We start from the raw sequence: 21,693 nt of genomic DNA, 5'->3' as shown, positions 1-21,693 counted from the left end.
CTAATACATAAAAATTGGTGACCTTGGGCAAGAGCCTGGGTCCACTTGTAGAGCAGTGGTTGGTTAGCAGTAATTACATCATTCTTGCTCCTTTTCAGAAGGTGCTATACATTCTCCCAGGCCATCCTTTGGAGGCGGCTATATAGGCTTTACCTGTGTGCTAGAACTAGAAAACACACTGCGTTCCAATTTGCTTGTTAAGGTACCTTCTAGACTTCCTCTAATTATTAAAGCTCCTTTAAATTAATTTCTGTTTGTTTCCCTATAGCAAACTCTATCAAAGTGGAGCTGTACAGTGATGAGGAGACGGGCCGGCTGCTGGTGCAGGATGAACAGATGAGTGAGAAGGAGGACAGCGTGATTGTGGATGATTCTCTGCCAGAGCCCTTAGGTTACTGCGATGGGACAGGGCAGGACCCTCACTCCCCTGGGGGTATCCGGCTCCCCAATGGCAAGCTGAAGTGTGACATCTGTGGCATGGTCTGTATTGGCCCCAACGTCCTGATGGTGCACAAGCGCAGCCACACAGGTGGGTTCTGGGTGGCACTGAAGGGAAGAGAACTGTGAAGTCTGCCTAGTACATGGCTGGGTGGGGGTGTCTTGGGTGCAGGTATGTGTACAGCCCATCTAGCATGCAGATGGGGGAGGGTGCAGCCTTCCCAGCATGCAGTATCTGCTACATCCTGCTGTGTCTGCTGTTGGGGCCTCTGTGATGTCTGCAGGCCCCATTACACAGAGCCTTTGCATTTTTCCTGATGTTACTTTTTGTCAGCAGGTGACTCTCTGCTGCCCCTTTCAGGTGAGAGACCCTTTCACTGTAACCAGTGTGGAGCCTCCTTCACTCAGAAGGGGAACCTGCTGCGTCATATCAAGCTGCACTCGGGCGAGAAACCCTTCAAATGTCCGTTCTGTAACTATGCCTGCCGGAGGAGGGATGCACTGACAGGACATCTGCGCACACACTCCGGTGGGTAGTACCGCAGCTAATGCATGCAACATAAATTGATGTGTACCGCTGAGTTTCTTTCTTTGCAAACAGCAGCCTCTGATGCGCGCCTCGTGAATAAGGGTGCTGAAGGTAGAAAGATAGCTGATGTCTCAACATTTTAGGGCTGAGCTTTCTGCAGGGTTTGGGCAGACACAGGCAAGGCGTGGAGAGGAGCTCTTGGTGAGCAGAATCTTAACTGTTCAAACATTTTCAGGGATGTGGATGGCTAGAGTAGATTGTGAAAATGGCTGGTGGATATCATGTGGCATAGATCTTTACTCTGTGTCTCCAGTCATTCCTTGCTCAGTGGATGTAGCGTTTAAAATTTGTTGTCAATCTCAGCTACTGCAGAGCCAGCACAACTAAGGAAACTCAAGCAGTTTTCTTTCCCTTTCAGACATCACTAAGTATTTTTAGCATTCCAAATCTGGGTTTTCCCTCTCAGTCAGAGGTGAAGGGACACCCCTTTCGTTTTCCTCAGCTAAGTTGGCTCTGCTCTGGGACAGTAACAGATTCTTTCTTTGCCTGGGAAAGGTATGATAGGAGCCTTAGCTTTAGAAGATAGAATTGGCGAACACCAATAATTACTATATATAATATGGATTACATTTGCACTGCTAATGTCTGCTGCAGTATCACATCTTTTAAGAAACTTTATGTTCCCACTGTGAAAGCAGAGAAAGATGTAAACAAGTTGAAAATATATTTGACAGAGAGCTAATTTTCTAAAGGTTAAACCACAGAAAAACTTCTAGTTCTGAATGTGATGAGAAAAACAATGTCAGGGCGGGCATGGAGGCTCTGAATGCCATTAGAGGCAGGCGCAGTGTTAGCGAAAGGCAAGTCAGCAGCTCTTGCTCTGCAAGGCGCCTAAACCGCAGCAGGTGCCAGTTCACGCCTAGGCACAGAGATTCCGATCATCGGTGAGCGCTTCATCTTCGCTTACTCAGAAGAATACGGAGAACCCAGGAATCTGACATGGCCAATGGAAGGGGATTTTTTTTTTTTTTTTTTTTAATAACTGTAAGAGAGGACTAGAGTCTGGTGACTTTCTCAAACTTCACTTGGCACACCATAGATCATTGTTGCAGGCACCATCCAAGAAGATACTGTATCACCAGGAAGAGGGTGCCCACTTATTCTTGGAAGAAGGTTTTGTGTACAGAATCTGGGGGTAGGGAGTTTGGATGCACTTTCTGGCTTTAAATCGGTTCTCTTTGTGGTAACTCATTGATTAGTTTAAACCTGCCTGAGCCTGAATTTTAGACTCATTACTGACTATCTGTTCCACACAGATGTGTATCAGGCTTCACTGTCGTCTTGGCCTTGGGAGAGAGGTTCCCAAGCTTTTGGTGCCCTGCTGTAGACATTGAAGGCGTGTTTATGTGGGTGTTGGTGTGGAGGGGCAAGTATATTCCTGAATAGTGTAGTTAAAGAAATTGAGTTTAATGTGGTAGCATTTGAGGCTCTCTGTTCTCTGAGAGCTGTTACCTGTGGAAGTGAGGACCACACAGCCACCATAGAGTAGCAAGAGACCTACTCCATCAGACCTGAGCAGTGAACGTTTTGCCAAGCTAAACACATACAGCTTTGTAAAAATAAATACATGTATGGAATATGCAGAATATAACTATTTTAAATAAATGTTAAAAATATATTAATGGTAGCTGGTGGTAAGGTGCTGTGTGTCATTGTGCCACCAAAATACCTCTTACTTTTTCAGGAAGGGGTAGCTCTTTGCAGAGCAGCCCCAAGGTCTCTTGGTCTCTGAGTTCCATATTGGAGTGATACTGATGAGTGTTGACTGAGTTGCTGTATGTGCTTCATTGAGATTTTTTTTTGTCCAGTCATGTTATAAGCAAGCCAGTGACTTTAAACAATTACCCCTGTGTGACAGGGTCATACCTATCACAGCTCCCTATGATAAATGTATCCCGTGCCTGGGAGCATCGCATAATGTCCCAGTGTGTCATTTTATAACCATGGCTCCCTAGGGGGAGCATCCAGTCCCAGTTGTAGCTTATGGAAAAGCACTTTGGGTACCATAAGAACAGTCCATCAGAATCAGCATTAGAGGGATTGACATCAAAAAGCCTAGAAGCTGTACTAGACCCTTTTGACATCATTAGGAAGGACCATGGAGCAGGCTATCATCTGCCACCTCTCACCCAAAGAAGACAAATATTTCCACATCTTTAGTTTGTGTATCAAATAATTCTGCTGCCAATCATTGAGTGAAGGCGAAAAAACATCTGCATTGGTCTCCATCAGTACATGATGCCGGGAGTGTAGAAATTCTGGCTGCAGCTGTGAATCTCCCGAAACGGTGCTGCAGAGAGGAGAGTTCATCCTCCATGTAGTCCCAGGAACAGAAACAGTCTCCAGGGGTCCCAGGTGTCTGGCTTTGATATAACTTTGACTTTCCCAGAAGATGTGGCCATCCCTCCTGCCTATCAGTCGATGCTGGCATTGATAGTCTTTGAGAAGTGGCACAGGAAGATCCAACAGGTGTTGGACAAGTCAGTGCAAAGCATCGGTGTTGATACAGGCCAATGTTCAGTTGCTGCTTGAGCCCTTGTAGCTGCTCAGTGGCCTTTTAACAGCATGCAGGGTCTCAGAGGGGAATGTGCATCAATGATAGCTGCTTCAGTGGTGATCTCCATCCCATTGGGGAAGGAGCTTCTGGGATTCCAGGCCCCAACAGACAAGTGCTTACTTTTCTGAGGCTTTGTCTGTGAGACGAGACCCATCTGAGTCTTCATCACCAGTGTACTAATCAAGTTCTGACTCTGAGTACTCCTGGGGGTGTGGCTACATATCTGGAGATCTTTGAAGTAGAGGAATCAAGTCTCTGCCTCAGACTTCTCTACCAGAGAAAAGAAAGTCCCCTCTAGAGGCCATTCCATTTCCTTTGTTGAAGAGGGATGAGACCAGAAACAAGATACCGGTTTCAGTTTGTGGAACCTCTTAAGGAGATCCACAGCAGTCTCAGTACACAAAATCCTTTATGAGATTCAGATGAGGATATGGGACCCCCCCCCCCCCCCCCACTTGTCTGTGGCTCCTGTGACAGATGCAATTTATCTCATCTAGAAGACTCCTGGATTCAAAAAAGGCAGCTACCATGCCAATCTATAGTGGTTGAATCCACTCTCAAGAGAGCCAAGAAGACCAGAACCCATTCCTCAGTGCTCTAGGAAAGGATACTAGATTCCTAAATACTCTGGGAGAAAGGTGCTTCAGAGAGCTATGCTCAGCATCCACATAGCTTCTTACCAGCTCTTTATAGGCCAGATGCAGGAGGTGGCTTGGTGGCTTCCTTAGACACAGAGCAATGACCTCCAGTCACTAGTGGAGAAGGGAATGAAGTGTAGGGAAAAAACACGATCTGGTCGACCTTTGATTTTTTTTTTCAAGATGGCATTGAGAGTCTCTGCTGTGGGGAGCGGCACACACAGATTCACCTGCTTGCCAGTCTCAGACCTCCCTCCTGAGGTCCAGGAAAGACTCATTGATGTGCTGTGCACTGGAGAGAATCTCTTTGGAGAGAGGGTGAAGGAAGTGGTGGCACAGATCCATGACCATTATAAATCGCTTCATTAGCTCTCCACAGCCACTTGGGACCTATTTTCTTCTGTCGAGGTTTTAGAGTATGGGGCTATAGAGACATTTCTTACAGCTGCGGAGGTGTTATCTTCCAGTCCCTCAATCCCATGCAAAACAGACTCCTCATGCCTATCCGAGGCAAGAGAGGGATCCCTAAGCCATAGCTAGCACCCAGCCAAAACCTGAGATGTAATTTTGCCTGGATTCAGGTACCCATGCCAGAGGATCTCCCTGTTGGAGACAGGCTGCAGTTTTATGTAAACCATTGGCCCAGTATAACTTCAGACTTGTGGGTACTCTGCAAAATAAAAAAAAATAAAAAAAGGTACAGATTACAGTTATTAATGTCCCTCCAGACTCCACTTGGGGGAAGTCTTCACATCAGAATTTGCTTCAGAAGGTGCTCTCCTCCCTTTTAGAAACCAGTGCAGTTGAAATCATTCCACCAGGGGAAAGAGGGAAGAGATTTTAGAATATGAGAACAAATGTCTGTGATAATGGAGGATGTAATAGATCAGATTGACAAACTAAAGAGTAATAGATCACCAGGACTGGATGGCATCCACCCCAGGGTTGTAAAAGAACTAAAACATGAAATTGCAAACCTGTACACTGTAACCTATCATTTTAAGCCAGCCAAAATATCTATCATCAGCCTCACATATGTCGTGGTGGGGGCATGTACACAGACTGGGGGTGTATCAGCTCTCCTACCTGGACAATTGGCTAGTCAAGAACACATCTCAGGCGGGTGCCAGAGAATCGATGTACAAAACCATCTGGGTGCTAGAGTTACTAGGGTTTGTCATCAACTACCTCAAATCCCACTTGAGCCCATCATCTCAATTACAGTTTATCAGAGCACTACTAGAAATGATTTGGGCAAGAGTCTCTAGTAGACTCTAAACGAATCACAGAAGGCAAAGGTAAAGAAAGTAGTCCCATCTGAGAATAACAAAGGGAACGAGTTGTGGTATAAGGAGATAAGAATTTAGCCAGATATAGTGGAAAACCAGTATGTAAAGCTCAAAAAGTAAGACATAGAACTTTTTTTTTCTGAGTTGTCTCCCCTTCTTCCCCACCGGAACTTCATATTGTGACCCCTAATTCTACAGTTTCTTTTCCAGTGGAAGAGGTCTGAAGATTGTGCATCATTAACACCTTTCCGGGTATCTGGATGTCTGTATTATTTCTCCCCTGTACCTCCTCTATTCCAAGGTATATATATATATATATTTAGATCTTCATCCTCTCCTCGTAGGTCTTCTGAAATAGACCACACCATTTTGGTCATCTTCCTCTGGACCATTTCCATCTTGTCTCTAACCTACTTGAGATACAGTCTCCAGAACTGAACACAGTTCTCCAGGTGGGGTCTCGCCAAGGATCTGTACAAAGATATTATCATCTCCTTTTTCCTACTGGCTATTCCTCTCTCTGTGCAGCCCAGCATCCTTCTGGCTTTAGCTATCTTTGTCGCATTGCTTTCCTGCCTCCAGATCATCAGACATCACTCCAAGGTCCCTCTTCTGGTTCATGAACATTAGTCTTTCTCCTTCCAATGCAGACAGTTCTTTTGGATTCCTGCACTCCAAGTGCATGACTCTACATTTCTTGGCATTGAATTCCATCTGCCAAACCTTTGACCACTCTTCAAGTTTTCTTAAATCGCTTTTCATTCTCTCTGTTCCTTCAGTCATATCTACTCTGTTGCAACTTTTAATATCATTCACAGAAAGACAAATTTTTCCTTCTAACCCATCTGCAATGTGGCTTATGAAGATATTAAACAGAATGGGTCCCAAAACAGATCCTTGAGGCATTCCACTTGATACCATTCTCTCTTCAGAATAGGTTCCATTTACTATTACACGTTGTCTCCTGTCAGTCACCCAGTTTCTAATTCACTCCACCACCTTGGTTCCCACACCCAAGTTGCTCATTTTATTCTTAAGCCTCCTATGTGGCAAGATATCAAAAGCTTTGGTGAAATTCAAGTAAATCACATTGAGAAGTATGGTGGTGGGGCCACTTGGCATTAGTTATCATAATATCAAATTTGAACCGATGACTGGAAGTGGGACTATGTAAATCTACAGCTCTAACACTAAACTTTCAAAAAGGAAACTTTAATAAAATGAGGAAAATAGAAAAAAACTGAAAACTGCAGCTGTGAATATTGAGAGTGGACAAGAGTGGACATTGATTACCGACCTGGTTAAAAGTTGAGGTGAAAGAGGCTATTTTAGCCAAAAAAGTCCTTTAAAAATTGGAAGAAGGATCCATCTGAAAAAAAATAGGAAAAAGCATAATTATTGTCAAGTTAAATGTAAAATAAGACACGCTAAGAGAGAATTTGAAATTAAGTTGGCCATAGAGGCAAAAACTCATAATAAAAACTTTAAAAAATATATCCAAACAGTAAACCTGCGAGGGAGTTGCTTGGACCGTTAGATGATCGAGGGGTTAAAGGGGCTCTTAGGAAAGATAAGGCCATCATGGAAAGATTAAATGAATTCTTTGCTTCCATATTTACTAAAGAGGATGTGTAGTTACCAGTTCTAGAGATGATTTTCAAGGGTAATGATTCAGATGAACTGAACAAAACTGTGAACCAGGAAAATGTAGAAGGCTAGATTGACAAACTACAGAGTACCGGCGGATGGTACGAACTCAAGGATTCTGAAATAACTAAAAAATTAAATTTCAGATCTATTAGTAAAAATTTGTAACTTATTATAAAGATCGTCCATTGTACCTGAAGACTGGAGGGTGGCCAATGTAACCCCGATTATTTAAAAAGGGCACCAGGGGTGATCTGGGAAACTATAGACCGGTGAATCTGACTTCAGTGCCAGGAAAATTAGTGGGAACTATTCTAAAGAACAAAATCACAGAACACATAGAAAGACATGGTTTAATGGAAAATAGCCAGCATGTATTTACCGAAGGGCAAGTCTTGCCTCATAAACCTGCTAGGTTTTGTTTTTTTTTTGTTTTGTTTTTTAAGAGGTTAATAAACATGTGGATAAAGGTGAAACAGTAGATGTACTTGTGACTGTTAAGTTCTGTGGACCCAATGGCAGTATAACAGCCTTACCTGAGCTCAAACGCCCAATCCGAGTCTGGGGTGGCAGCAGACCAGGCAGATCCAAGAGCAATCCAAAGGCAGGCGGCAGGCAAGGCAATCCAAGTGTAGTCTGAATCCAAAGGCAGTAGGGAGAGTTCGCAGAAAGCAGCACCAGCACAAGCAAGCCTGTAGCCGAGGCAAGGACTTGTGCTGGGCTGCCGAACTAAATAGTGAATTTTTCCACACTAGGTGCGGGGAGTATCAGGAGGGACGTTGATGTGAGGGGAGGAGCGCGGCTGCGCCGACTCACACACTGTGCAGCGGTGCACGGCCGCTTCGGAGATGGTCCTGATCGCGCCAGGAAGCAGACGGTAGCCTGGAGGTATGGGTCCGAGCCCGAACAGTACCCCCTCCGCAAGGGCCTCTCCTCTGCTTCTGAGGTCTGGGCTTGAGAGGAAACCGTAAATGAAATTTGTGAATTAATTGGGGAGCTTGAATGTTCTCTTTTAGACCATAGTTTTTCCAAGATATTAAATATTGAAGTGTCCATCCTTTTCATCTGACATCCAAAATTTCCTCAGCTTCATATTGTGAGTCCTCCTCCACTACGATGGGTGAATCTTGTTTAAGTTTTCTAGAAGACCAAGACAAAATTGCTAGTTTCAGGAGGGATATATGAAATACATCATGAATGCGGAGTTTTGGAGGTAAACACAATTTATAGGTAACTTTCCCAATCTGTTTATCGACTGGGAAAGGTCCCACGAAGTGGGGAATGAACTTCAAGGAGGGCATGCGTAATCTGAAATTGCAGGTGCTCAACCAGACTAGATCTCCAGGATGGAACAGAGGAGCTGGTCTTTGCTTCCTATCTGCCTGTCTTTGTCTTAATTGCCGCCTGCTGTAAGAGGGCATGAGTATTTCCCTTACAACTCCCTCAGGTCTTGAGTGGCCAAATCCACAGCAGGGCAGACTGAGGATGTAGCAACAGGTAGCGGTGTCCGAGGATGCCGTCCAAAGACCAACTAAAAGGGTGAGGATCCGGTGGCCTGCCTACAGTGATTATGACAGATCTCTGCCCAGGGAAGTAGTGGCCAGTTGTCTTGTCGTTGGTTCACATAGCAACGCAGGAACATTTTAAGTGAGTGATTAGTCCGTTCTGCCAGACCATTGGTCTGTGGGTGGTATGCCGAAGAAAAATCGACTTGTATTCCAGATATTTTGCATAGGTTCTTCCAATATCATGCTATGAATTGTACTCCTCTATCTGAAAGGATATGTTGGGGCAGTCTGTGAATTCGGAAGATGTGTTGAACAAAGAGATGGGCTAATTTTGGTGCCAAAGGTAGCCCAGGAAGAGGGATGAAGTGGACCATTTTTGAAAGCCTGCCTACCAAGCCCCAAATGGTATTATTTCCTTCAGACAGAGGAAGATCTGTGATAAAGTCAGTGGCAATGTGAGTCCATGTCAGGTATTGGTAAGGGTTGGAGTAACCCCCAAGGTCTAGTCTGGAAAGTTTTGTGAGCAGCGCAAGTAGAGCAGGACTCAACGAATTTCTTAGTATCCTGTTTCCATTGCAGCCACCAGTAGTGACTGGCAAACCTGTAGCCGAGGCAAGGGCTTGTGCTGGGCTGCCAAACTAAATAGTGAATTTTTCCACACTAGGTGCGGGGAGTGTCAGGAGGGACGTTGATATGAGGGGAGGAGCGCGGCTGTGCCGACTCGCATACTGTGCCACGGCGCACGGCCACGTCAGAGATGGTCCTGATCGTGCCAGGAAGCAGACGGCAGCCTGGAGATACAAGTCCAAGCCCTAACAGGAACTTAGACTGGCCACTGTTGGAAACAGGATACTGGGCTTGATGGACCCTTGGTCTGACTCAGTATGGCATATTCTTATGTTCTTATGTTCTTAAGTGTATTTGGATTTTCAGAAGGTGTTCGACAAAGTCCCTCATGAGAGGCTTCTAAGAAAACTAAAAAGTCATGGGATAGGAGGCGATGTCCTTTCGTGGATTGTAAATTGGTTAAAAGACAGGAAGCTGAATAGGATTAAATAGTCAGTTTTCTCAGTGGAAAAAGGAAAATAGTGGAGTGCCTCGGGGATCTGGACTTGGACCGGTGCTTTTCAATATATTTATAAATGATCTGGAAAGGGATACAATGAGTGAGGTGATCAGATTTGCAGATGACACATTATTCCAAATGACAGATGAAATTTAACGTGGACAAGTGCAAAGTGATGCATATAGAGAAAAATAACCCATGCTATAGTTACACAATGTTAGGTTCCATATTAGGAGTTACCACCCAGGAAAGAGATCTAGATGTCATGGTGGATAATACATTGAAATCATCGGCCCAGTGTGCTGTGGTGATCAAAAAAGCAAACAATGTTAGGAATTATTAAGAAGGGAATGGAAAATAAAATGGAGGATGTCATAATTCCTCTGTATCGCTCCATGGTGAGACCGCACCTCGAATACTGTGTGTAGTTCTGGTCACTGCATCTCAAAAAAGATATAGCTGCACTGAAGAAAGTACAGAGAAGGGCGACCAAAATAAGGGACATGGAATGGCTGCCCTATGAGGAAAGGCTAAAAAAGTTAGGGCTGTTCAGCTTGGAGAAGAGACGGCTGAGGGGGGGATATGATAGAGGTCTATATTCTTGATGGACAAGCAGCATTGTGGTTGGTGAGCTCTTTTTCGCCTTTTTGGAAAACATTCTGGTTTTTAGCTTTTTTTTTTTTTTTTTTTCGCCTGTATTCACCAGTCCTTCCTGTAGCACTCCTAGTCAGGGTTTTTGTCATTTATCGGTAAGTTTTCCATTCCAGTTGATACCCCCGCAGCAGTGGTGCTGCGGTGCCTTCCGGCCCTTGACGCCCACCACCATCTATTTTGATATTGGTTCCATTTTATTTTATCCCGTCATGGCCGCATCCAGTTTTCAGCATTGCCCTCTGTGCCCAAGGACTATGTTCATCACGGACCCCCATGAGGTATGTGTCCTCTGCCTTGGAGGCATTGCATGACGTCTGGGGTTGCTGCAAATGTGCCCGAATGACCCCAAAGGTTTGTTGTCTTTGGCTCGACAAGATGGAGCAACTCTTCGGATCAGGGAAGACAGAGTCGTCAACATCGATGGCATTGGCATCGAAGGACCTCTGAGCCACACTGATGGACACCGAGACAGCAACATTGGTGGGACCATCGGTGGATAGGGCCGCTGGAGACCAACCACCGTCAGGCTCCTCCAGGCTGAGGATGTCAGACCCACAAATGGTCCCTGGACCAGGGGGTTGCGAATTGGATATTCCACCTCTGGGGGAGCTCGGCTGTGGAGCTCTTCGCATCCCCTTGCAACAGAAAGGATTTTTGGTTCTGCTCCCTGTACAGGTCAGTTGGCAAATCAGCCTCAGACGCACTTGCCCAACATTGGAGCAAAGGTCTTCTGTACGCATAACCTCCGATTCCCTTAGTGGCAAAGACTCTCTTGAAGCTTCGTGAGGACAAGTGGACTATGGTCCTCATAGCCGTTTACTGGCCGATACAGGCCTGGTTTCTACTCCTACTGTAGTTGTTCATCCAAAGACCAATCAGTCTGGGTACTTCCCCAGATCTCATCATGCAAGATCGAGGCAGGTTGCAACATCCCATCTCCAGGCCCTGTCACTCACAGCCTGGATGTTGAGAGATTAATCTTGCAACTACTCGATCTCTCAGAGAATGTATCTCGGGTCCTGGTGGCTTCTGGAAACCTCACGAAATCCGCCCACCACCCCGCAAAGTTGCGTTTCTCCTATTTTTCTTTTTATATAATTGTATGTTATAAGACTGAAGAGAGTTCCTGCATGGACACATGATATTATGTATATTTTTAATATGTAAACCGCTAAGACGGATAGACTACTACCCCTAGTGCGGTATATAAAAACTTTTAAATAAATAAATATAGGGTATGTTGGGCATGCTCGGTGTGCTAAGTCAAAGTTCTAGAAACTTTGACATAAGTTTTCTGTATTGGAGCTCCATCTGATTGTGTTACCCATGTGTGAGGACTAACATCCTGCCCTCCTCAAGGAATACCTGTTACACGTAAGCAACTCTGCTAAATCCTGAGAGGACTAGAATGGATAAATGAGAATTGGTTATTTACTCTTTTCGTTAATAGAAGGACTAGGAGGCACTCCATGGTTAGCAAATAGCAGATTTAAAACAAATCGGAGAATTCTTTTTCACTCAATGCACAATTAACCTCTGGAATTCATTTCTGGAGGATTTGGTTAGGGAAGTTAGGGTAGCTGGGTTTAAAACAGTTTTGGATAAGTTCCTGGAGAAGTCCTTAAACTGCTATTAATCAAGTTGTTAGGGAATAACCACTGCTATTGCTGGCATTAATAGCATAGGATGTATTTAATGTTTGAGTACTTACCAGGTACTTTTAACCTGGATTGGCCACTGTTGGATACAGGACGCTGGGTTTTTTGGACCCTCAGCCTGACCCAGTTACATTCTTACTCTTCCTTGATCTAATTCTCTAGTCACCCAATCATAAAAAAAAAAATCAATCTGATTTGTCTGACAGGACCATCCCCTTGCTCTTGCCAACCAGCAACGGTCCATTTCCACAGTCTTCTTTAATGAACACCAAACTGAAGTATTTATTTAATATTTCTGCTATTTCTTCATCTTTTCCATATATTGTTTTTGTCTCCTTTCAATTTTACTATACCACCTGGGGTCTTCCTTCTTTCGCTAATATATCTGAGAAATGTTTTGACACCTCACTTTTTCTTTAGCAATTCTTTCTTCTTGACTTTTGCTTTCCCAATTTCTTTCCTCATCATTCTCAGCTTCACTAGATAATCTTCCCAGTGTTCCTCTTTTTGGGAGCCTTTGTACTTAATTCAAGTCCTTTGGCCTTCTCAGGAAAAGCTTCGTCAGATAAATTTCCTAGGCAGTTCAGTACACTCTGAAGGCTTTCAGAGACCAGTTGGCTAACAAAAAGTGATCCTGGTCCAGACAGACTATCAAGTAACAATGTATTACATCAGCAAGCAGGGAGGCACAGGATCATACGTTTTGTGTCAGGAGACTAGCTAGATGTGGGACTGAGCAATTTCTCAGGGGATGGTCTTTAGAGCTACATATTTGACAGGCAAAGAGAATGTCTTTGCAGACAGATTGAGCTAGGTCCTGGAACTCCACAAATGGTCCTTGGACTTGAAGATAACAAACTAGATATTCTGCAAATGGGCACACCTGTGGTAGATCTGTTTGCATCTTCCCAGAATAGGAAAGTTCTACTCTTCGGTTCCTGTAAAGGAACACAAGACAAACTAGCATCAGAGACCTTTGCCCTCGATTGGAGCAAGGGCCTGCTGTACATGTATCCTCCAGTTGCTCTCATGATAAACTCTTTGTTGAAGCTAAGAAGACTGGGTGGGGGACAATGATTCTTATATTCCTCATTTGGTCAAGACATTTGGTTCCCACTCCTAGGGGCATTTCTGTCAGGGTTCCGATTAGACTGGGGAATTCCCCAACTTTCGTTACTCAGGATCATGGGAAGTTGTGCCATCCCAACATCAGGTCACTAGCTCTCACAACCTGGATGTTGAAAGGGTAATTTTGCAACCTCTGTATTTCTAAGCGGATGTGTTTTGTGTTCTATTAGCTTCAAAGAAAGAGTCCATGAAGAACTTCTATGGATTAAACTGGAGATGGTTTGCCTTGTGTGAACAAAAGGCCTTGGATCCCTTCTCCTGCTCTACACCAAATGTGCTTGTTTATCTTCTATATTTTGTCTGAGTTGGGTCTTAAGACCAACTCAGTAATAATGCATTTCAGTACAGTTGGAACCTTTCATCAATGTGTAAAAGACAGATCCATCTCTGTATAGCCTTTGGTTATCAGATTTATATGGGCCTACTTCATCTAAAGCCTCCCTTCAGGCTCCTGCGGTGTTTTGAGACCTCAGTGTGGTACTGACAAAGGTAAAAGCTCTCTTTGAGCAGCTACACTTCTGCAACTTGATGTACCTGACCTGGAAGGTCAAATATTTGGTGGCAATGACTTCAGTGAGCTCCAGGGTCTAATTATTTATCCACTGTATATTATGTTTTATCGTGATAGTGGCTCTCTGTACACATACTAAGTTTCTGCCTAAGGTGGTGTTGGAATTCCATCTTAACCAGTCGATCGCCCTTCCAACATTTTATCTGAGGCCAAATGTCCACTATTTCTTGCCCACCCTGAACATAGGAAGGGCGAGCAAGAAATGCTTAAATAAGGTGAACAAGCACTGCACAGTTTTGACTGCAAGTGAGTTTTGATCTTCTATCTGGATTGAACTGAAGTCCATAGAAAGTCCACCTAAGAGTTTTGCATTGTTTGACACCAACAAACTGAGGGTTGCTGTTGCCAACATACATTACAGTTGGCAGATATATTGCATCTCTCTTCTGTTATGTCCAAGCAGGCCTGAATCTAGTGGTTAATGTTAAGGCACATAAGCCTGGATTTTCCTTTGGCGCAGAGCTCATTGAATCCCGTGGTAATGGGGGGGGGTAGGAGGGCGAAGCGGGGGGCGGGCCTGTGAAAGCCAGCAGCGATCGCACCACCGCAGTGTTATCGCTGCCGGTTTCGCACCCAATAGCGCCACCGTGAAAGGTGGTGCTGTTGGGCACGCTACTGGTGGCGATAACGGGTCTTACCTTATCGCTGCCAGTGAAGTTTCCGCCGCGTCTGTCCCAACACGGCCCTGACTCCTCTTCCGGTCCCGATGCTGCGACGACTCCGCCCCCTATCTAGCTATTGCGTGCGAGAGGGATAGAAAGTGACCCCCATAGTGTCTGATCCATGGCAGGTCGGTATGGGACACCTAAGATCAGTTTCCATGGAGGAGAGCCTCAAAGCTGTGACATGGCATTCTCTCTTCACATCACACTTTTGTTTGGACAGGGACTCCTGGCATGACAGTAGTTCGGCCATTCCCTCCTAGGGTCCATTGTTGTTGTTCCAGGCTGCCCCTTTTACAATAAAAATATATTTAAAAAAAAGGCAGGTTGCCAACAAAAACAGTTGTTCTTGTGCCTTATGGCACTGTTTTTGGTTTTCCCCTTTGTTCATTTGGGGCATTCTGTAGCTAGGGATTCTCTATTTGTTAGGACTGACATTCTGCTGTCCTCTGAGAACATCTGTTGCAGGAAAGCAACTCTTTCTGATTTTCTTTGGGAAGTCGATGAGAAACTCAAAACTATAAATCCATGCATGCAATGGGGCCTAACCAGGACTGGATCAGCCCATTCATCGACCTCCACCATAACTGAGCCAGAGGGGTATAATAAAATTTGAGTCACCACTACAAGAGAGAAATTGGTGGAGACGAGGAGTGAAGCAGAGGGCAGTGGAAAAGTGGAGGCATCCCTTATTTTTGTGACCTACAAGCTGCCACTTTAAACCAAATTCCTGAAAAGCAGGGGCAGGGGAATGCCTTTGGGGGGGTGGAGGCTATCAATCAAGCTCAGCCCATGTTCCCACTACCAATTTTTTACTTTACATTTATAGTTAGTCATTCTGTATTACATACATTCTTTGCATAAATCATAGAGTATATTTATTCATTCCCAAACCAATTAGATGCTTGATACTAGAAAACCAAATATAGTGGTAAAGGAGAGAATGACAAAAACAGCATTATTAATAGAAATGTCAGTATTATTCTGTACTATATGTGGAGGGAGATAAGATAAAGTACCAAGTTCTATTTATTTGGGCACCACTTACCTGATTAAAAAGAACTTCCAAGCTCACCTCAGTAAGTGGCCGATGTATATATAGAACACCTTAACAAGCTTCAGAAAGAAGCTGTTTGGCAGAATCCAAATATTAACAAGCATTAGCAGTAAATCTTGGAGATTTTGATCATATATAACGTACTGTAGCCTGGGTTAAGAGAGGTTCATTCTTGTCATTGTATGTGCAAGATAAACCCAATATGAATCCTGTACCTCCCAATTCTATAGATATATGCTTTGTAATCACAGACCTCCTCCTCCCTCAGTGCACAACCCACCCCCCTCTAACAATGGTAGCGCAGGATATTTTCCCTTGCACCTCACCCTGCAAAAAAATTCTTGTCATGTAAATAAAAGAAACACAAATTTCTTCCACTATCAGGCACATTATGAAATAACACAAAATCCTGGGGAAAAAAAAAACTCCGCACATATGTCATGTGTAGCAAACCTACTATACTACAGCAGCACTAACTCACAAGACTCCAAAAGCAACAACTCTGCCTATGATTAGGCAGCACTGTAAATATTATACCAGGCACTAGAACACCAGTACACTTTCTGTGTATATTCCTGTTGGGAAAACACAGTGAACAAGATTGCTACAGATAGCTACACACAAAAGAAATGCTAGCAAAATGCAAAATAAGTGATCATAAATTAAAAACAGAAATATGCAGAAAAAAATAGGATGGTAGCCTCAAGAACACATGCATTTCCATCTAGACTAAGCTGGTCCCGAGTCATTATTCTTGTAGAGAATGAGGGCTCTTCTTATGGAGAGTGAAGGCGGCTATGTTACATAACACCCCCCACAAGAAAAATGACAATAGCTTGGCATCACCCACATAATATGGTATTTTGGGGTCATTGAGCATTTGTCATTTTCTTGTGAGAGGTGGGTAGGGGGTGGGAGCAGGAGAAGAGATCAAGAGATTTTCATGGATAATGATTCAAATGAACTAACCAAATCACGGTGAACCTAGAAGATGTGGTAGGCCTGATTGACAAACTGAAGAGTAGTAAATCACCTGGACTGGATGGTATACACCCCAGGGTTCTGAAGGAACTAAAAAATGAAATTTCAGATCTATTAGTTAAAATTTGTAACCTATCATTATAATCATCAATTGTACCTGAAGACTAGAGGGTGGCTAATGTAACCCCAATATTTAAAAAGGGCTCCAGGGGTGATCCGGGAAACTACAGACCAGTTAGCCTGACATTAGTGCTAGGAAAAATAGTGGAAAGTGTTCTAAAGATCAAAATCACAGAACATATAGAAAGACATGGTTTAATGGAACAAAGTCAGTATGGCTTTACCCAAGGCAAGTAAGTCTTGCCTCACAAATCTGCTTCACTTTTTTGAAGGGGTTAATAAACATGTAGATATAGGTGAACCGGCGGATGTAGTGTATTTGGATTTTCAGAAGGCGTTTGACAAAGTCCCCTCATGAGAGGCTTCTAGGAAAAGTAAAAAGTCATGGGATAGGAGGCGATGTCCTTTCGCCGATTACAAACCGGTTAAGAGACAGGAAACAGAGAGTAGGATTAAATGGACAATTTTTTCAGTGGAAAAGGGTATACAGTGGAGTGCTTCAAAGATCTGTACTAGGACCCATGCTTTACAATATATTTATAAATGTTCTGGAAAAGAATACGAGTGAGGTAATCAAATTTGCAGATGATACAAAATTATTCAGAGTAGTTAAATCACAAGCCGATTGTGATAAATTGCAGGAGGACCTTGTGAGACTGGAAAATTGGGCATCCAGATGGCAGATGAAATTTAATGTGGATAATTACAAGGTGATGCATATAGGGAAAATTAACCCATGCTGTAGTTACACGATGTTAGGTTCCATATTAGGAGCTACCGCCCAGGAAAGAGATCTAGGCATCATAGTGGATAATACTTTGAAATCGTCGGCTCAGTGTGCTGCAGCAGTCAAAAAACCAAACAATGTTAGAAATAATTAGGAAGGGAATGGTGGTAAAACGGAGGATGTCATAATGCCTCTGTATCGCTCCATGGTGAGACCACACCTTGAGTACTGTGTACAATTCTGGTCTCCACATCTCAAGAAAGATATAGTTGCAATGGAGAAGGTACAGAGAAGGGCAACCAAAATGATAAATGGGATGGAACAGCTCCCCTATGAGGAAAGACTAAAGAGGTTAGGGCTGTTCAGCTTGGAGAAGAGACGGCTGAGGGAGGGATATGATAGAGGTCTTTAAAATCATGAGAGATCTAGAACGGGTAAATGTGAATTGATTATTTACTCTTTCGGACAATAGAATGACTAGGGGGCACTCCATGAAGTTAGCATGTAGCACATTTAAAACTAATCGGAGAAAATTCTTTTTCATTCAATGCACAATTAGTCTCTGGAATTTGTTGCCAGGGAATGTGGTTAGTGCAGTTAGTGTAGCTGGGTTTAAAAAAGGTTTGGGGAAGTCCATTACTTGCTATTAATCAAGTTGACTTAGAAAATAGCCATTGCTATTACTAGCATCAGTAGCGTGGGAAATACTTAGTTTGTGGGTACTTACCAGGTACTTGTAGCCTAGATTGGCCACTGTTGGAAACAGGATGCTGGGCTTGATGGACCCCTGGTCTGACCCAGTATGGCATGTTCTTAGGAGGGGGTGAGAGCAGGGAGGCCAGAGAGAGAATAGGAAGAATGGTACAAGAGATGAGAGCAAGAGGGAGTGGAGAGATGTGGGGTGGTGAAACGGGAAGAAGGAAGGATTGAGGAGAGAATTAGAATGCTGAAGAGGGATATAGGAAAAGTGGGATGCAGGAGGAGGGGGATATAGTTGAGGGGCTGAAGAGGAGGTAGGAGATAGAGGAGAGGTCTGTGGGCCTGGAAGATAGGTCTGCCCCCAAGAAAAATAATGAAGGCTATTTGGCCCCAACATAATGTCCTACTGGGTTGGGCTTCCATAGCATTTTGTTGTTTTTCTTGTGGGGGATAGGGGTGGTGGAAGGAGGGAGAAGGGAGAGCAAGAGGAGAGGGGGGTGGGAGCAGGGGAAAGGAGAAGGAGGGGGGACAGAAGGGAGAGGAGGAGCTGAGAGGAAGTATAATGGAGCAGTCCGAAGGGAGTAAGGGTGAAGAAAAATGAGGGCTGAGGGGAGAGGCTGAAGGGAGAAAAGGTGGATGGGGGAAGGAGGTGGAATGCTGGTGACAGGGAGAGGAGAGGCCTACCCCACAAGAAACACAATGAAGGCTTGGTGGCCCCAAAATACCACCACAACAAAAACAATGACAAGGCCCCTCTTCTCCTTCAGTTCCTTCTATCCCCCCTGCCCTGCCCCCATTTGTTCTTGTCTCCCTGCCTCCACCTCCCTTCCCCCAATCCTCTCATTCACTTCTTCCCCCTACAATCCCCTCACCTCCTTCATTCCCGGTTCACTCTGTCCTTCATTTTCCCCCATCTCTGTTCACTGTCCATCCCTTCCAGCTGCAATCCCCAGTTCACTCCATCTCTCCGTCCCCCTTCCTCCCTGATCACCAGTAGATTCACTCCCTTCCTACTATCCCCCACCCATGATCACTCCATTTCCCCCTTCCCTCCCTGAAATTGCTGAGTCACTCTCTGCTGCCCCCCCCCCCCCCATATCTCCTTACCCATTCATTCAGGTAAACAGGAGGAGGAGATAGTCCGCCTTGCAGCACCTCATGGTACTTCCTTATCCTCCCGTAGCAGGTCCCATGTAGTTCAAAGCATGATGCTTGGACCTGGATTAGTGAGTGCATAGAGTGCCATCCCACATCCACCAATGCATTTTTTTTTTTTTAGATGATCCCTGGTCTCCTGTGGCAGAATTGCTAGTGGAAATTTTGTGGGTCCATGGCTAATGCATCCCCCACCCAACCCCAATGCTGAAAAGAGAAAATTTCAAGATGACTTACCTGGGCACTATTCTTCAGTTTCAAATAGAGGAAACTGGGTCTCAGGAATACGCCCAAGTCACAGGAGGCTAATCAAGAGTACATCTCAGTCAGGGGCAAACAAGTCTATGTGAGTCACCATCTGGGTTTTGGAGTTGCCAGGGTTTGCCATCAACTATGCAAAGTCCCATCTATACCATCTCCTCAATTAGAGTTAATCAGGGCTCTGCTAGATGCAACTGAAGCAATGGCCTTTCTCCCCACAGAGCTGATGGGTGGTAAGGACGAAAAATAAGGCATATAAAGGAAGCATGATCAAACGATATCACTGGCCATGGGTAGGCAGGTGGTACCAGCAGGCTACAGTATTCAGTCAGGGATGGTTACTATCCAGCAAGGCTGGGGGACCTAGGAAGCCAGATGTTTAGGCAACAGCCTCTCTAGCCTTTGGTTGCTTGGATGCAAGATGTGTGTTGGGGAGGAGGAGGGAAGGTTTCTAGGTGCTGGGTTAAGTATGGGATCCTGTGTGCTCATATAGCTGGGTTGACGGGAAGGTGCAAGGGAGTTAGAGACCCAAGGAGGAAGAAATCTAAAACTAACTTGAATAAGGGCAGCTCAGTGGCAGTGCCTTGCTTTATCATTCAGAAGGTGCCCAGTTCAATTCCCAGATTGGGTCCTGTACACCCCAGGTCAGTCAGGGCAAGGGTTGCTTCAGAAGCAGTGTTGACAGCGAGGAGCAGGGAGTTAAGGGCATTGTTAAGGACAATTTAGAGCCTAGGATGAAGGGTTCTAAAAGGAGCCCTGGTGCACAGTTCCCAGCCTCAGGATCATTGCTGCAATGACCAGATTTGGAACAGTGGGAGCGTGAGCTTATTAAAATAGGGGGGAAATTCCTGGGACGTTGTAAACGAAGGTTCCTAGTGTCAGAATTCCAGCACCAATTCCAATTTGAGCTGGAAGAAAAGAGAGAAGGAACTACTGGGACCAAAAAGGTAAACCAAAATCCTGACTGGATAAGGCATGATATCAAACAGCCAAACTTCCACAACTGCAGCTGGGATATATCATTGCAGTTCTTACAGGAATAATTGAGCAGACTAGATGGGCAATTTATTTTATTGATGTGCAGGTTTTTTAATACTGCCTATGGCAGGAAAACTGTGCTATGTGGTTAACTGTAAAACACGTAGGTAATACAATATTATATTACATCAGAACAATTGACGAAACAAAATAGAGTGCATGGCCATTTGATGAAAAGAACTTAATACATCAGGAAAAGGTCTGTCTTCTGAAGGATCTCCATGGGTAGCTTATTCCAGAGTGGGACTAGAGACTGCAAACACCTTAGTTTGCATTGTCTGGTGGTGACAAGTTTTAGCAGTGGGAACACTAAGTAAATCTTTATCTGCATATTAGAGAGCATTGAGGGACAATCTTCATCAGTTTATCAGCCAGAAAAGCTGGAGCAACAGTTCAGGGCTTTATGTACGAGGGTTATTTGAACTGAATCCTGTACTTGAGAGGAAGCCACTGCCGTCACCTACTTTGTTACTATATCGCTCTGTTGTTATATCTTAGTAGCTCTCCTGTTCCAGTGTGACAAAGGGATTTCCCTTCAGAATTTTCCCTCAGCAAATTGTTCTCACCATAGATGCATTCAACCTGAGCTGGGGAGCCCACTTAGCAGGGCTTCACATTCAGGACCCCATGTTCCTCCTAGGAAAAATCTCTCTGTGCATTCATCATGTTGCGTTTCTGTGTAACTTATGTTCTGTGTTATCTGCTGGGATTAAAGGGCAGTACTGAATTTTCTAAATACTTTCAGAAATAAGATAGCCACTAAAATTGTCCTAGTTCTAGTCAAGTAGTTATGGTCTATCTGAACAAGCGGAGAGGAACTGGCTAAGTATTAATGATGCACAAGAATTAACCACCTCCAATGGAAAGAAAGCACTAGAACTAGGGATTGTGCTATGAAACTCCAAGGGGATAGACTCAAGCATGTCAAGAAATATTTCTTCATGGAAAGGATGGTGGTTGCATGGAATGCCCTCCCAGAAAACATGAACAGTAATAGAATTCAAAAGGACATGGGGAAAAACACATGATCTCTAGTGGCTAAAGGATGGAAATGAAGAAAAGAGGTAATCTGGGGTAATCTCAATGGAGCAACAGTTACCACCGTTTAAAAAAACAAACAAAAAAAAACAACCACATGTTGGGCAGACTGGATGGACAACTTAGGTCAATTTATGCCGACATGTACTATGTTACTATCTTGCCTCTTGTGTTGGGAAACAGTCAAGATATGGAGCTGGGCCACTGAAATC

At 44.3% G+C, this 21,693-nt stretch overlaps 1 protein-coding gene across 16 annotated transcripts in view; it reads left to right on the top strand.

Moving 5' to 3' along the window:
* The window catches only part of IKZF4 (IKAROS family zinc finger 4), a 117,617-nt gene that overhangs the window by 75,792 nt on the left and 20,132 nt on the right, over window positions 1-21,693 (top strand). For 12 of the 16 annotated variants that reach the window (XM_029594747.1, XM_029594742.1, XM_029594748.1 and 9 more), the window contains 2 exons: window positions 269-529; window positions 776-967. In XM_029594747.1, the coding sequence (XP_029450607.1) occupies window positions 269-529; window positions 776-967 (453 nt within the window). The remainder of the gene's footprint in view (window positions 1-268; window positions 530-775; window positions 968-21,693) is intronic. The other 4 variants (XM_029594755.1, XM_029594750.1, XM_029594745.1 and 1 more) reach the window with 1 other exon arrangement.

This window comes from Rhinatrema bivittatum, chromosome 3 (assembly GCF_901001135.1).
Source record: "Rhinatrema bivittatum chromosome 3, aRhiBiv1.1, whole genome shotgun sequence".
In the NCBI taxonomy this organism is placed as follows: Eukaryota; Metazoa; Chordata; class Amphibia; order Gymnophiona; family Rhinatrematidae; genus Rhinatrema; species Rhinatrema bivittatum.
The sequence above is the reverse complement of the archived record's forward strand: the minus strand, read 5'-3'. Positions and strand labels throughout refer to the sequence as shown.